This window comes from Coturnix japonica, unplaced genomic scaffold, assembly GCF_054131305.1.
Source record: "Coturnix japonica strain WE unplaced genomic scaffold, WE-NBRP24 Scf045, whole genome shotgun sequence".
NCBI classification, from domain to species: Eukaryota; Metazoa; Chordata; class Aves; order Galliformes; family Phasianidae; genus Coturnix; species Coturnix japonica.
Genome location: NW_028188948.1, coordinates 2,867,708 through 2,882,903, shown reverse-complemented (window position 1 = coordinate 2,882,903; position 15,196 = coordinate 2,867,708). Strand labels below are relative to the sequence as shown.

At 40.7% G+C, this 15,196-nt stretch overlaps 1 protein-coding gene across 1 annotated transcript; it reads right to left on the bottom strand.

Moving 5' to 3' along the window:
* Positions 1-591: 591 nt before the first annotated feature.
* LOC146752483 (nuclear pore complex protein Nup153-like) lies at positions 592-13,672 on the bottom strand. The gene is made up of 5 exons (XM_085531842.1): positions 6,242-13,672; positions 4,347-4,715; positions 2,769-3,032; positions 2,057-2,216; positions 592-1,513 (listed from the first exon to the last, which is right to left on the bottom strand). Exons 1-5 carry the CDS (start codon positions 6,330-6,332, stop codon positions 1,429-1,431), a joined length of 969 nt encoding a protein of 322 aa, XP_085387968.1. The 5' UTR covers positions 6,333-13,672; the 3' UTR covers positions 592-1,428.
* Positions 13,673-15,196: the final 1,524 nt, after the last annotated feature.

The following is a 15,196-nucleotide window of genomic DNA, read 5'->3' as shown; positions in this document are numbered from 1 at the left end:
TGATTTTGAGTCTCCCAGGAGCCTATTGGCTGTGTGGAGAACATGCGTACAAAATTTTACCCAAAAAGTGGCGAGGAAGATGCACTTTAGGCCTAGTTGTACCCGATATGGAGATCATTCCCAGAGAAATAAATGGAACGTTATGGCATAGGTCTTTCTATGGACGTACTAAAAGAACTATTTTAAATCCTTTAATTGAACGACCAACAGGATTCCATGCATTTGTGCGTTGGTTTATACCTGGTTTAGGTGTTAGTGAATTGGAAAAAGCAATACTGAATGTGTCAGGGGAGGTGGAGAAGTTAGCTAATGCAACGGCTTATGGCTTATTAACTATACAAGGCGAGCTTACAAACTTATCTAAAGTAGTTTTGCAAAATAGAATGGCACTAGATATGCTTTTAGCTTCGCAAGGGGGAGTGTGTACTGTATTGAATGCTAGTTGCTGTATGTATGTTGATCAAACTGGAGAATTATTAACTGATGTTGGGAAAATATGGGAAGTAAGTAAGACAATGCAAGAAATACAGAAGGATGATACTCGATGGGGTTTTTCTGAAACATGGCATTGGCTGACATCCTGGTTGCCAAATCTTTCTGCTATTGCTAAGAAAATTATCTTGATTATAATTGTTGTGATTGTTCTGATTGTTATTGTTTATGTACTAATACAATGCTGTATGCGAATGGGGTCTGCTTTAACTGTAAAGGCACCACCGCCACCTAAGATAGTTTTTGGTGGATATCAGTAGAATACTTGGGAAAGTAGCTATTAGAAAAGGGGGGACTGTTAGGAAAAATGGTAAATTTCTCAACCAATATGCTACTCAAGTATCCCCTGTATAGCCCTGAACCATGACCCATGTAGGGGTGTTAGAGTATTGTGAAGTTATGAAACAGCAGAGGTAGACAATAATAGTGCTGACATTGCTATTTAGTAGTTAATCAGTTAAAATATATAGTTTAACCATAAGACAGATGGAATGGACTGGTCTAGCCCGGATGGCTCGGATGAAAGAAGATAATGAATTTCTGGACAAGTTCAAAAGAAGAGTAACACGTGAAGCATGAAGCCTGGGCCTAGGATGAAACACGAGAAAGAAGGACTGAAGATGTATTGATTAATCACGAGAAATGAATAACATAAATGATGTAATGTTTACCTAATCATATAAATATAGGACGTTTGTAAAGCTTAAGGGTCATTCACTAGGAGTGACCCAAGCTCTGTATGCATGTTTCACCTGAGCACTGAGCTTGTTAATAAAATCAACCCTGGAGTACCCACGAGTTCGAGTCTCGACCTGGTTCCTTTCTGCAACACTTTAGGCAGATCTGACTTCAGCTAACCCAGCACGAGGTACGATCCCAACAACTGAACAATGCAGGGCAGCAGCTGCTTTGAAAGTTGCTTTACCAATCTGCCGATTACTTTTTACGTCTAATTGCAGTCTTTATCTTCTGACCGGGAACTGAAGATCCGGAGGCAGAGAAAATATTTTTTCCATTAGTCCTATGAATAGAAACCGGTAGCACAGAGTTAGGACAACGCAGAGTTAGCGCAACGACACATCATCAGTAGGGTAAAACTAACCTGTCTCACGACGGTCTAAACCCAGCTGACGTTCCCTACTGTTAGCTGACAGTTCAGTAGCAGCACTGAGCAGATATTCCAGAACAACTGTTTTATCATCTGGCTGCTCACTACTCAGCAGCTGGCAACAGACAACGTATGATGAATGGGAAGAGAGTTCCAGAAACCAAAAGCAATGAAATCTCTCTCATTCAGCAGGTAAGCAGCAGCGTAACAGCTCAATTCAGATCTTATTTTTCAAGAACACTTCTCATGGCTGCATGATATTTCTGAGAGCTGTGCTGCTATAAAGCCATCGTTGCCTACTTAGCCAGTCACACTAACAGAGCGAGGAGAGATGCTGTCCTTAGACATAAATTCCGAAGTACATCTGAGCACCTCGCAATTTAACATCAGTAGAGGCTGCCTGCGCTCCACAGATAGTACCAAAAGCTCAAGTGAAAATCTGATTTGGTCTCTTACCCCACTGTAAACGTTGCAGGTTGGCTGAATGAAAATCCTGAAGAGCCGGAAGGTAGTACCGATGCTGCCGGTGCAGGAGGATTTGCACCAAAAGTAAATACCTCTGGGTTACTCGTGAAGTTGAAATTAGAAGTACTACTCCCAAACTGGAATACGGGACCTGAGAAAGACGGGGTAGAAGGAGAAGGGAATAAGAAAGTTGAAATTTGAGTTTGTTCTTTCCAGGAAAGTCCTCCCCTCCTTCCTCCCACCACCTCTAACATACATTGCTTAGACCTTGCTCAAGGCGGCACAGCTTGGGGTGGGAGGGAGGTTTACCAGAAATGCTAAGTTACAACAGGAACAACACCTAGACAACGTCATTTGTTTCAGTAGAGCATCATAAAGAGATTTTTAGACTGCTGGCAAATTGCTAAGGAACTGTCTGCTGCTACCTGTACTGCCATTAGTCTATGGCTGCATGCACCACAATATACAACAATGTACAACCTATTGGTGAAGGTAGTGTACCTCTCCGGCAGTAAGGAATCAGATGCAAAATACTTAACCCTGTGTCTACTCCCTCTATGGAGGGCAATTCTTACAGTAGAGTATGTACAAAAGGCAGAAGTAATTTCATTCACTAAACTTCAGCTGCACTTCATGGAAACCAACTCACTGACTAACCAAGCTCTCTTTGAGACCTGAAACGAAAAGGATGGTCAACACTCACCAGCATTGGAGGCACCAGAGCCAAAACCTGGCTGTTGGCTCAATTGCTGTCCAAACACAGTACTGCTTGTCACAGAGCCGAAGGCAGGAGGCGCAGGCTGAGAGCCAGATGAAAACAGTGATGTCGACAAAGATCCAAAGCTGGGAGCATTTGGCTGGCCAGGGCCCTGGCTCTGGCCAAATGCTGGTAGCTGACTGGCACCAAATGCTGGTCCAGCAGCAGGCGCTGAAGACCCAGACCCAAAGACAAATGTAGAGGATGACCCTAAAGGAAAAGAAGAGAAATTTCAGTATGTGCTGAGTTGTTTTGTTTGTTACAGAGCTTTATGTTTGAAGCCAAGTAGGTAAAACAACAAACAGCACCTCATTCATGATAGGAATCCTACCTTTTCTTGTAAGTTACATGAAAAACAGCATACTTAAAGGAGTCAGACAACGCACACCTCAAACACGGGTTGTCTAGACTCAAATTACTGTTAGCCATTCATGCTCTAGAAGCAGGCTCCCACAAAGAGCACAAGCTGATTTGTATTACTAAGACTTATTTATACCACGGGTAAAGAACACTCACTCACTTATTTGTATTATTTTAAGCGTTCAAAACACAGCTCCTGATCTATTAGAATGAGGAGAACGCCAATCTTTCCTCTCATAAGCAACTGCTCCCCTTCCTCATCCAAATGTTTACAATTATCAATTTCTGGAGACCACATCAGGCTTGCAGGGACCTAACTGAGCTACCAGAATAATTCTGTCTCTCCATATAATAGCAAACAAGCTCATTCAATTAGCTGCTTTGGTTCTGCATGGCCAGCAGAAATAATGAGAAAAAAATACAGGACTGAGCTGTGACTTCAAACATACACACTTCTGCTGAGCAAAAAGAGACCTTCTAAATAGCGCTATTAATCTAAATGCAATTTAAGCAGACGTCACGCAACATAAAAATACCAACTGCTGCAATGTAACTTGGAATGGCTGATTGTTTTTCCAGGAAGGAAAACAGAAGTTAAGACGGACTAAAAGGCATTCCAGTACTTTTATGAAGATTTGAAGATTATGAAGACCAAGAAAATGAAGGACTGGCTATCGTGCTCATTAGAAGTCACGCTTTACAAAGCAGCAGCTGCATATATCAATACTGTGTTTGTAATATACACTTGTGAAGGGTGGATAGTACAAATCTTGATGTTATTTACAACGCTCGAAGAGTTTTAGGTATGGGAGAGAAAAATTCAAGTTAAAACTAACTTTTAACCTTCAGCACTGGATTGATACTGAGAAGAGGGAAATTCATTCTCACAATGACAAGTTCCTATGCAAATGAAAGCCAGTAAAGGATTATCCAATGCACAAAATATCACCACAGCCAGTTGATCCCTAAACTGTATTTCCCAGACTGCCTCAAAACTTGACCTGAGCCCCAAGCATTAGCACTGTTTATATATTGTTGGATGTAAATATTCACTACTTTTCTCAATTTCCATGCATTTTCCCTACCTGTTCTCCAGGAAACACTCTTTCCCTGCTCCACTTTTGTGATCTAAGAGCAAAAACAAAAGCACCTGCTTAAATGTACCTGTTGAACTCGATGTGGCCGTGGCTCCAAAGGTAAAGCCAGAACTTGCTGCATTGCTACTGTTGGCTCCTGAACCAAAGACAAATGGATTAACTGCTGCACCAGTGGTGGAAGATGTGGTGGTGGGTTTGTTTTCTTGAGAGAAGCCAAATGACTGAGATGCTGTAGATTCTGCAGAATTGCCAAAAGCGGTGCTGCTCACAGTGTTGCTGGCTTGCCCAAACACAAAGGGAGTGGGAACTGGTGCAGGGTTGGAGGAAGAAGTGACGCTGCCAAACAGGCTGCTGCTGTTGGCTGAAGTGGCAGGTACGGCTGCGCTGGAGGAACTAGAGCTCAAGAAGCTGAAGGATGGCTTTGCTGCTCCTTGATCTGAGAGGGAGAACAGAACATAAAACACTGCAAGACGGCAAACCAAGCGCAACAGAGAGACCCTGTTCCAGCCACTGTACAAGGAGAAATGCTGGACGATGTCTCAACTATTATCCAGCTACTGTGGATTACATAAAATCCAGGTTTAATACACTGAACGCTGCCATGTGCAATTAAAGGAATGGGAGAATTGTGAAGAATGATGACACCACCACAGTTCTAGGCTTTAGTAGTTACGGACACCAAGCACTGGCTATAACAACTGGAACCAGAATGAACCAGTACATCTCAGCTTTTCAAACAAAACTATTCTTCAGATGCTCTGAGAAGAACAACATGCATTACCTGCAACACTTCTGTAGTTTGCTAAATAACACAGCAAAAAAAAAAAACCCCACAGTGGTACAGCTGCTTTTGTAGCCTCTCCTGAAATTACAGCCCTGTGCCTACAGCCCTAAAGCTGGCTAAGCCCATCATCCTGCAGCATCACTCTTTTGGCTTAAGCTCACTGTAATTCAGTACTTTCAAGACCTGCTTTTGGGAGCCACGGAGAACAGCCCCCTGTTACAGAACTGTCACAAAGTACTGAGTGCAATTTTACATTTAAAGTTATCTTTTAAAGTATGCAGTTCTTCAGCTTTCCCTAAGCTTCTGCTCTCTCATTATTACACCTGACCCTGTTCTTGATTTCCCACTGCTGTTTTTCCAGAAGTTACGGACCCTTTTCATCTATGCCACTTTTAAGGGACTCTCTACTGTGCTGAAGAAGGCTCGTTAAAATCTCATTTTTACACAAGGTGTTTCATCAAATTTCCATGGTTAAATCAAACTCCAGAACTTCAACTCAATCATAAGAACCATAACCCCATGCGTTGCTTTTATTCTCTCTGTTCCTTCCCTTATAACTTCCAAAGTTAGTAGAAGTGAGTAATGAACGCTGTTCTGCAAACCATGGCTGATAAGTCATGAAATCAGAATCAGAATTCTTCCACATGGCAATTGTTACTAAAATCTTTCAGCCCGCTCTTTCAGAAGGTTAAAGATGCACAAAACTGTGTAGTACCTATTAAGCAATTTCCACACCTTCATGGCAGTAAATTGCAGCAGCACAGCTGCAAGAACACATGAATGAGACACCTCCTCACATCCCCTTTCACTATGAAAACCATCGCATGAGGCCTCTGTCACCACGCTAAAGACTGTACCACCAACTATGCTGCTAGCACAGAAACCATACAAACCATCCATGCTCATGTGGGATGCAATACAGGTTCTTTAATGTGTGACAATATGTATATATTTTTTGTCTAAACCTAGTCTTAAAACTCACTGAAATCAAAACAGGAATTCTACTAATTGTCTATACGTCAACAACTGGAACACAAATCACACTGCACAGAGTAATTAAGCTTTTTCTAAAGCTCCAGTACATGAACCCAGCAACTCCTACAGATTCTGTAACTTATGACTTCAGAGGTACCATCTGAGGGACTTAGACAACTGAAGACAAAAGATATTCTGCTTACCTGAAGTATTGGCTTGGGCCCCAAATGAAAAAGTTGGCTTTGCCTGCTCAGTTTCTTTCTCCGATGGTTTAACAAAGCTGAAGTTGAACATAGGTTTTGCTGTGCTTTCTTCTTTGGTACATTCAGGCTGCCCAACGGAAAAGACAGGTTGTGCCTTTGACTCTTCATTCTCAACTTTCTTCCCAAACAGTAACGGAGGAGCAGAACTGACAGAATCCTGTTTCTCTTCTGTCCTTCCCAAAACAAACTGCGAGGCAGGAGCCGACTCCACGTTACCAAAAGAGAAGCCTCTCTTTGATGCAGGAGTTTCATCCTTTTTCTCATCTGATTTCTTAAATGCAAAAGAAGCTGATGCAACTTCATTTTCTGCCACAGTTCCAAAACCAAACCAGACATTTGCAAGTCTAAGACTGACAATCAAAAAACTGCATTTTTCTCTCCAAACTGCAATACAGCTCTGACTTACTCAACTCAGTATGAACTAACACCAGTTAATTTCATGAGCACCACAGAAGTTAACTTGCAAAAGAGCAGATACAGACTCATACAGGAAAGCATTTATAGCATACAACATAGATTCACCTTGTTCATCACTGATGTTGAAACAGTGCTTGGTGACGATGACACAGTACTGCTAGTCAGAAAACTAAAGTTGAATGGTGCCAGAGATGCAGTACTGATGGGTAGGGATATTTTTGGGAGTACCGGTTCCTCCACTTCCTAGAGTTGTAAAGTAAAATTTTTCTCTTTTACAAAACATGCTACTTTCTCATCCTGCTCCGCTCTGATTCGCTACAACAGCGAATTTGGAACAAATATAACATTTAAAGTATTGTGTACTGAACCCACACAACAAAACACAAAATACCTACAAAGAAAACTACAGATGAAAGAACATTTACTCTGGTAAATCCAGCCTATACCACATGTAAGGATGCAAATCATATATCAGTACATCTTAAAAACAACAGCGTTTGTTCTTGCCTTTTAAGCTATTTGATAACCAAGACTGAATGAGTTAGGGTTTAAATGAGAACTGCCAATCTAATCACAGGCTGCACAGAAGCACCAAGATCTAAATAGAAATGAATGACTAAGCAGAGGGATAAATTGGTACTACAGACATTCAAGCGTATCCTACGACTTACAAGTGTTTCACTATTATGGTCTGAAAAGTTAATGGAACTTAGCTATTTTTATCTGCATCACTATTTTATTTGAATTACATAAACATACTCCATTGTTTATGATTTCTTTATATTGCATCAGCTAAAAGACCAACATAAAGACTGACACTAAAGATACAGTCATAGGCAGCTCAGATAACATCCAATCAGAAAAATAATCTTGAATATTTGTGGCTACAGTTTGATAAAATAGATCTTTTCCCCTTAAAACAGGAAAAAAAACCTTTCACTACAAGTTCAGTAAGTATCAGCAATCCTAAGTCATCATTAGCAGACATGCAGAACACCATTTTCTAATTCTCTTTTGGACTCCTGGCCCGTACAAGACTTAAACAGCAAAGAATAAATTCAATAAACTTTGTTTACATACTTGACACTTGTTTCAAGAATCGCTGCATTATAGAAACCATACAAACCTCCACCAAAACATTCCTACTCTTTGGATACCTTGAAAATTGTAATACCAGGCAGAGGAGAGACATGGTTAAGCAGATAAATCAGCATATTCTTTCATATAATTTAAACTATAGAAATGAAATTGCAGTGAAATTCATGGCTTCCATAGCAGTTGTTACAAGATTTCCTCTTCTTGTATGGTATTCATGGGAAAAAGAAAGAAAGAAAAAAAAATAAATAGTGTGTTATTAAAAGCAATGGGAGATTTAGTTGAGCAGTGAAAATATTTAGTTCAGCATCTTGTTATGCTACACACTATTTTTGAGTTCCCTCTAATCATTTCCTATGGTGGAACATGATGAAGAACTGGGCCCCCTACTTAACATATTTCCCATTGCTACCAAGGTAAAAGGTCACCAATACACAGGAATGTTCACCTAACAACATGAGTCATGCAAATATCATCCTTTACCTGAAGGCAAATTCCTGCCCCTTAATATTTAAATCCCATCTAGCTTTCACTGATTTCTAAACATCACATCCTTCAAATATTCAGAACACACTGAGGGACAAAAAGTCCCTCTCTTTTTTCCTTCCCCTGTCTAATAGGATTTTTCACTTATTTTACCAAAGCAAAATGTTGGCAGAGAAAAAAAAGTCAATTAAAACAAGTTCCCTCCTTTGGCAAAGATGTTCACACTAAAGACAGAGCTGAAGACAGCCACTACTATATCTGACTTTAGAGACCTCAACTCTACTGAGACATCTTGTCTAGTACATGGTGCATTTAATGCATAATAGCAGTATATAATGCACTCAAGCTCACTAACCAAGGGACCATGTAAAATCCACTCTCCTCCACCCTTATCTAACAACTATTCAGTAAGGATAGAGTAATTCTTAAATCTGCATTCTCCTCCAACTTTGTCATGGCCGTAGTTGATGCCACTGTCTCCTTGGAATTCACAGCTCAAAAATTTCTCTTTAAGACTGGTGCCCTTTCTCTCTCTTCTGAAGAAATGAGACAAGTAGGTTTGATTATTTGTTTTTAAATCGCTGCCAAGTGGTACAACTTTTCAGATGACCTTCTTGGAACAAGACCAATATGGGAAGTTGGTTCAGAGCCTTGTCAGGGTAGTCTGCTCTTAGACAGGTGAGGGAGAGCAACGAATGAGTTGAATTCCAAAGAAATATTCCATTTACCTATATTTGTCCCCAGAAGCTCTGTTCTTGTTCTGACACTGTTAGAAACAAACAATAATACAGCCACAGAAGCCTGCTGGCATAAACACATCAGATGGAGAGCAGAATCAAGCCCACTGAATCTTTTATTGCAGTCACTGAGATGATACAGCTACATGGCAGTGCTATAGCTATCAGCTGCAACAAAGCTACCTGGAACATAGTCATTTTTCATAAAACATTCTCTATCCAAACAGTGGAAGAAAATAGGAACAAAGAACCATTTCTTCCAGATCAGCAGAACTTCGCTTCTACCAGGTCTGAACCACAGTGCAAGTCTGCTTTCACAGACACAAAGGTTAGTCCACAAAATACTAGTCCAGTTTCTAAGGCAGAGACAAAGCTTGCAGTGGTGATAGAGTGTTTAACTTGGGTTTCCAGTATGGTAGCACCACAAAGGTCCAAAGGCTTTTGGCCCTGAAGACCTTTTACTCCATTTTGAGTATAACATACAGAAATCCTTCCTTTAGACTTAACACCAAAACTTTGGAGAGCTCCAAATAGTTCGGGGAATAACAAAACCCAGCAAAGAAAAGTCAGGCCAATTACAAGCATGCCTTGCTCACTGTAGATTCAACCAAGTGCTTGGATCAGATCAAGAAAAAGCAGAACGATACACTTTTCCCCGATACTTCTGTCTGCTCATTCCCTCTCTGCCCTGGAGCAGTCAATTACGCATTAAGAGAGCACAGCAAAGACACCACTCTCAGCTGTAACTGCTTTTGCAAGGCCACATCTTCTGTCTCAGAAATCCCAGGCCACAGTCTGCTAATTGCTAACAGGCTGAAGAGAGCTTTGCAACCCCTTAATGATAATAACCCTGACAAGCCAAAGAACAAGGCCGACAGTGAAAGGAAAGAGACCTAAGTGTCACTCGTTTCCTTGCAGAGGCATTGCCAAGGAGAAAGTGTTTAAGAATTTGCAAATGCAACTGAGCAGTACAGCTTGCAGAGGTGTTGGAGAGTGTTCACAGTCAGCCTAAGGCATGGTGGCAGCACCCAGGCAGGCATGGAGGACATGGGGACAGCACCACTGTGCTACGTGGGGCTCTTACACCTCATCCTGAGATTGCTCTAAGGGTCAGCACCACTCATTCCTGCCTTATCCCTGTTTCTGACCACATTTTGCTTTGGTTGTGATGGCTTTGGGATCCTTTGACTGACTTCCAATTGTTTTTCGGCCACTCCATATCTGACATTTTGACTCCTCAGATGTTTGATTTTGGCTTGTATGTTCTGCAATGCCCTATTCCTACATCCACCCTCACTGTGCTTTCCTGTGTTTCTTTGAGTCCTAATCAGGAGGCTGTCTGAACTGATAAATGCCCCCCAAGGCATGGTCCCAGCTGCAGGAATACAGTTCTGCAACCTTTTACTTTTATGTTTCAGCTGCATCCTATTCTGTCTCAACTCAATTTATAAGCCAGTGTTCATGGAACACCGGTGGAATTTCTGAAGTGCATTTACATGTGATTGTTGGCTTGTACTTCAGGCAACAGAAGCAAATAAAAACTGAAATTCATTGCAATGACCTAGAGGTACAGGAAAGCAGACCTTGAGTCTTAATCACTTGAACACGCCATGAATGACTTAACAAATTAATATTAAAAACTGTAGGAAATACAAATCCTTCTCAAAATAATGTTCTAAACAGCAGAGAGTGGTAAAGAAGAGTATTTATGCTTCTGTTCTACACAATTAATATTATTTACTACTTCAAAAGAAAAATACTGACAAAGCTGGCTACAACATAAACATAATCTAAATTTGTTGTCAGCTAATAGAGGCCATGTGCGCCATCACCTGGATGTGAGAAAATGATCAATTTTCCTGTTACTTCTGATACAATGTCTCAGCAAGATACAGAAAATAAGAAGTTTTCCTGCCTTGTCCTTCTCCTTCAGAGCATTTTCATTTAGTTCATATTCACATTGTTTAAAAACAGAGCAAACTCACGCTGGTCATGCTGGAACCACTTAACCACTCTAGTGTTTTACTGGAGCCTATTCTCCCTCTGCATTGGAGACTTCTGAGCTATAGGGAAGCTGGAAGAAGATTCAAAACACTGAACAAAAACAGATGGTTGAGAATGGTGTGCTAGAATAACTCCCAAACACAAACACATAGGAGAAAAGTCATGTTAGGTTTAAAAAGAGAGAATACTAACCAGGTCCCAGAAAAGTCTGAAAAGCTGTATTATGTTTTTAAGTATAAGAAACAATAATTCACCAAACTTTCCAGACATAATTTGATGATGCTTCTGTCTCAGGTGCAGAGAGAAGAAGAATTTGTTTAAAGTGTGCCAAATAATTCACCATGATATTAAGTTATGCCATCTGGAAATGGGATATAGAACTCAGATTTCTCTCAAGATCAGATTTAGAGAAAGCATCTCATACTTTGATAGGCCATTTAAAAGCAAACATCTTACAGCCGACCCCAGATGCTTTCTCTATTTGTATCAAGTGCTTATTAAAGCTCCTCATCATAAGTAGGTTTTTGTTTTCCAGTCTTTTTATTTCCAAGGGCAAACACAGATGGTGCACAGCAGCATAATGCAGGAAGGACTCAGGCTGAGAATGAGCAGCAGTGTGGCAGAGGGCTGTCCCACGTGGGGTGAAGCTCAGGCCTTGCAAGCAGGAAGATTTCTGGTCATGCAGCATTTGCTAATAAGCAAATGTCCTGTAAGCACAGTCTCGTGGCTTCAAGGTACTGCAGTTTTTCCTCAGAGTCCAATAAAGACCCATCAGGGATAAGCAGCATCAAAGAAAATTCTAGTTAAATAATAGTGAAAAATGTGGATCAGAACTGAAACTGGGGCCCATAAAGGGTATGGAATACTCATCCTTGGAGATTTTTAAAACTTGATTAGACAAGAATTCCAGTAACCTGGTTTAGCTTTGAAGCGTACCCTCCTTTGAGCAAGGCATTGGACCAGAGGACCCAAAGGTCCCTTCCAACCTGAATTATTCAATACAGCTAAACGGCACTAGCTGTACTGATGCAGAGCATTGGGAAAAGACAGGCAGGTAAGATTTGCAAAATCTGTCAGCCTCAAGATATCAAACTTACACTTGCAGGGCAAAGCAACAATGGAAGTAAGTTTCATCATCCTTCCCCACCAACAGCAGTATCACAGGTATCCCACTGATCCTTCTCCCCAGCCTCTGACTCATCCATAGCATGCTCTTTATGGCAGGGCTGAAGTAAGAAAATCCATTTCCCTATACCCTTTCTCTGCTCTTTCCTCCAGTACCTCCCCAGCAAAATTTTCACATTCCCACTGCGTTCACCTGAGCTCTGAATACCTAACAAGAAATGCAAAAGCATCTAGCAATCATAATAGGTGTTAAAATCCTGCACGTTGTTTTTACCTGGTGTAACAAGCAACCATGAGGCATTATGCAACTGACCCAATTTGAGGCATTTAACATACCAAGGCTTAGCAAAGAGTGCGTGCTACAATCTACAGATTCTGTTCCCAATGAAAATCAGTAACCCTGTTACTGGAGGCAGAGCCAGACCCGACACGTCAGTGCCGCCTATCCATATTTCTAAATAAGTTGTGCAGGAAACATATTAGTTTCTAATCTTGCTGCTTCAGTGCCTAAATGAGCCTCATCACCATAGCAACAGATGGCTTCACAATCTTTAATGCCTTTATTTTCACAAGTCCTCTGAGAAATAGAGGAGGACAGCTGTCCCCATTTCACAACTGTGTAACTGCCAGGCAAAGAGGCAAAGTAATTTGCCCCAAATCCTGCAGGAAATGTATGGAGAGCAGGATGTCAGGGCATCAGGTTTCCCAGCCTTCCTACACATGCTCCAACCTACCCCATCCTTACTGCTAAAAGTACTTCCTACATCTATGGATACAGGAGCATGGCCTTTAAAAAAATGGCTTTTCTATTTGAAAGCTTGGGTCTCCTAAAAGGCTGGCCTGTCTCTGCAGGGAGATGACCTACAGAGGAGGTCCAAAGGGCAGTGGAAAATGGACTTGGCCAATTCATTAAGCCGGAAAGCAGTGATGCCATGTGTAAATCTCACAAGTTTCATAGCGTTTTAAGAGGCTGCTAAGGGTTCTAATTCTGTAATTCCTTTCTGTTGTATTTGGCAAGCATCTGGCTTTTACTCTGTCCACAGTGTGCACTCCAGGGAACAAAACATTAAGGAAGCCAGCAAAACCAATACTTGTCCAGTTGTTCTGGATGTGTCAGATCACAGCAGATTTTCCCAGGCAGGCGCAAACTCTGCAGAAAGCCATATCTCCCCTTCCAATGTCATCTGAACTTGTATTTTGTTTTAATTCAGTCTATTCTCCTTCCCAGGCATAAAACTTAAATTTCCAAATTTGGGATATTCTGATCATGTCCTTCTATGTTGAGCTGTTTCAGCACAATTCATTGCCCAATCAAGATAGGTTTCTAAACCCATTTTATGTTGTTCTGTTTCCTCTCAAAGTTCAGACATTCTCTTGATTCTCTTATTTATAATGGCTTATAGGTAAAACAAATTTAACTCATGCAATTTGTACCTCTATTTTATGAGGGGAAAAAAAAAAAAAAGAAGAAGAAGAAGAAGAAGAAGAAAAAGAAGAAGAAGAAGAAGAAGAAGAAGAAGAAGAAGAAGAAGAAGAAGAAGAAGAAGAAGAAGAAGAAAAGAAGTAAGACAAGGTTCATTTATCAATATAATCTTTTTCGTTTACAATTAGCATCGGAGTTGTATACAAAACATCTCAGCCCTAAAATGCCTCTACTTATCACAGCAGTCTACACTGTTTATATTTATGAGGCAATTTGCATAAATGCCTTCAGATTGATGCGGCATTTATATTTATTTCATTTTTCTATTTCTGGTATTTTGTGTTCCTCTTCCCTTTATATTGCCTTTTTGAGAAACCTGCTTCATTCATCTCTCAGGAAGAACTGCTTTAAGAGAGGCAGATGGGAGCACCTATAAAGTGAAATATCGAAACTGTCTCAACATGACATAAGCGTCCTCCTGGTACTGCTGAATATTACAGCTTTTAAAAGTCATGTTTTACTTTGGAAATAGAAGCAATTACTTTTAATTGTAGTTCTCAGCATGAAAAACTTGGAAAAGGGATGTTTTTCTCCTCTTCAAGTCAGATCCTTATATTAAAAACAGAAACACTTCAGCACACACTGAGAAACAGGCCATAGTTACCCTAGGAATATACAGCAGCAGCACCGTTAAGCATGACTGCATTAAAAAGATATGTTAAGTGTGAAGTTGCCTTAGGTTTATCTTGGCTGTCTTAACTCTGATGAGATTAGAGTTGCAGAAGCAAATGCAAACTGCCTGTCCCTGTTTTACTACAATAAACTTGGAGCTTCTTTAAACTACCAAAACATGTCAGTGCTTCACTGTATTGCCCTGTTCTGAATGTTATAACTTGGTTCTTCAGTTATGGAGAAGGAGTTGAAAACCACGACAGATGCTTTAAACTAAAGATGAATTGCAGAGCTACACCACTCAAGACAACTGATGCTAGGAACAGAGTTCAGCTCAGGCTACGCAATTGACCTCTTCAGTTCAAATATGCTGTGATGAAGTCTATCAAGCAGTCTGCTACCAAAGAAAAAAAGTCAAGGCAGCACAGAGGACAACACGAGGATGCTGTGGCAAAAATAGACATAGAAACCAAAGGATTCATGTCTATGGTGTGGAACAGTTAAACAAATGGACTTCTTGATGGATGTCCCAGCAATGGGGATTAGTGTTGCTTTTGTAACACTAAACTGAAGGTTTAGTTCAAAGGTTGAACGTCCACATGCTCATATACAGAAAGTGTAAAAATGACCTGTCTCCCTTCATAGGGGTGGAAATTAAACAGCATTAACTAGTAACTACTTACTGTGGCATCACACACCATCGAAGAGAGAAAATAGAAGTACTTTAAAACATATGAGGCGCATAACAATTTGATGAACAGGCAAATTCAGCAGTCTTTGCCTGAAGTTGAACAAAACAGGTTTCACGTGTCAGTTTGCATTTATGGTTACTAACAACAGCTATTGGCAAGGATTAGGTCACCAAAAGTAATTTAGATGATAGAGCACGGCTGGAGTGGCATACTCCCAATCCATTTTCATTCCGTGTATTAAAAC

Bases quoted from the DNA above. Each gene is read 5' to 3' on its own strand.
- LOC146752483 (XM_085531842.1), bottom strand. From the start codon at position 6,332: ATGTTCAACTTCAGCTTTGTTAAACCATCGGAGAAAGAAACTGAGCAG. The intron at 4,716-6,241 runs GTAAGCAGAATA...TCTCCCTCTCAG, and splicing joins GGCCCAAGCCAATACTTCAG to ATCAAGGAGCAGCAAAGCCA. The intron at 1,514-2,056 runs GTAAGAGACCAA...TTCTATTCATAG, and splicing joins CCTGCAACGTTTACAGTGGG to GACTAATGGAAAAAATATTT.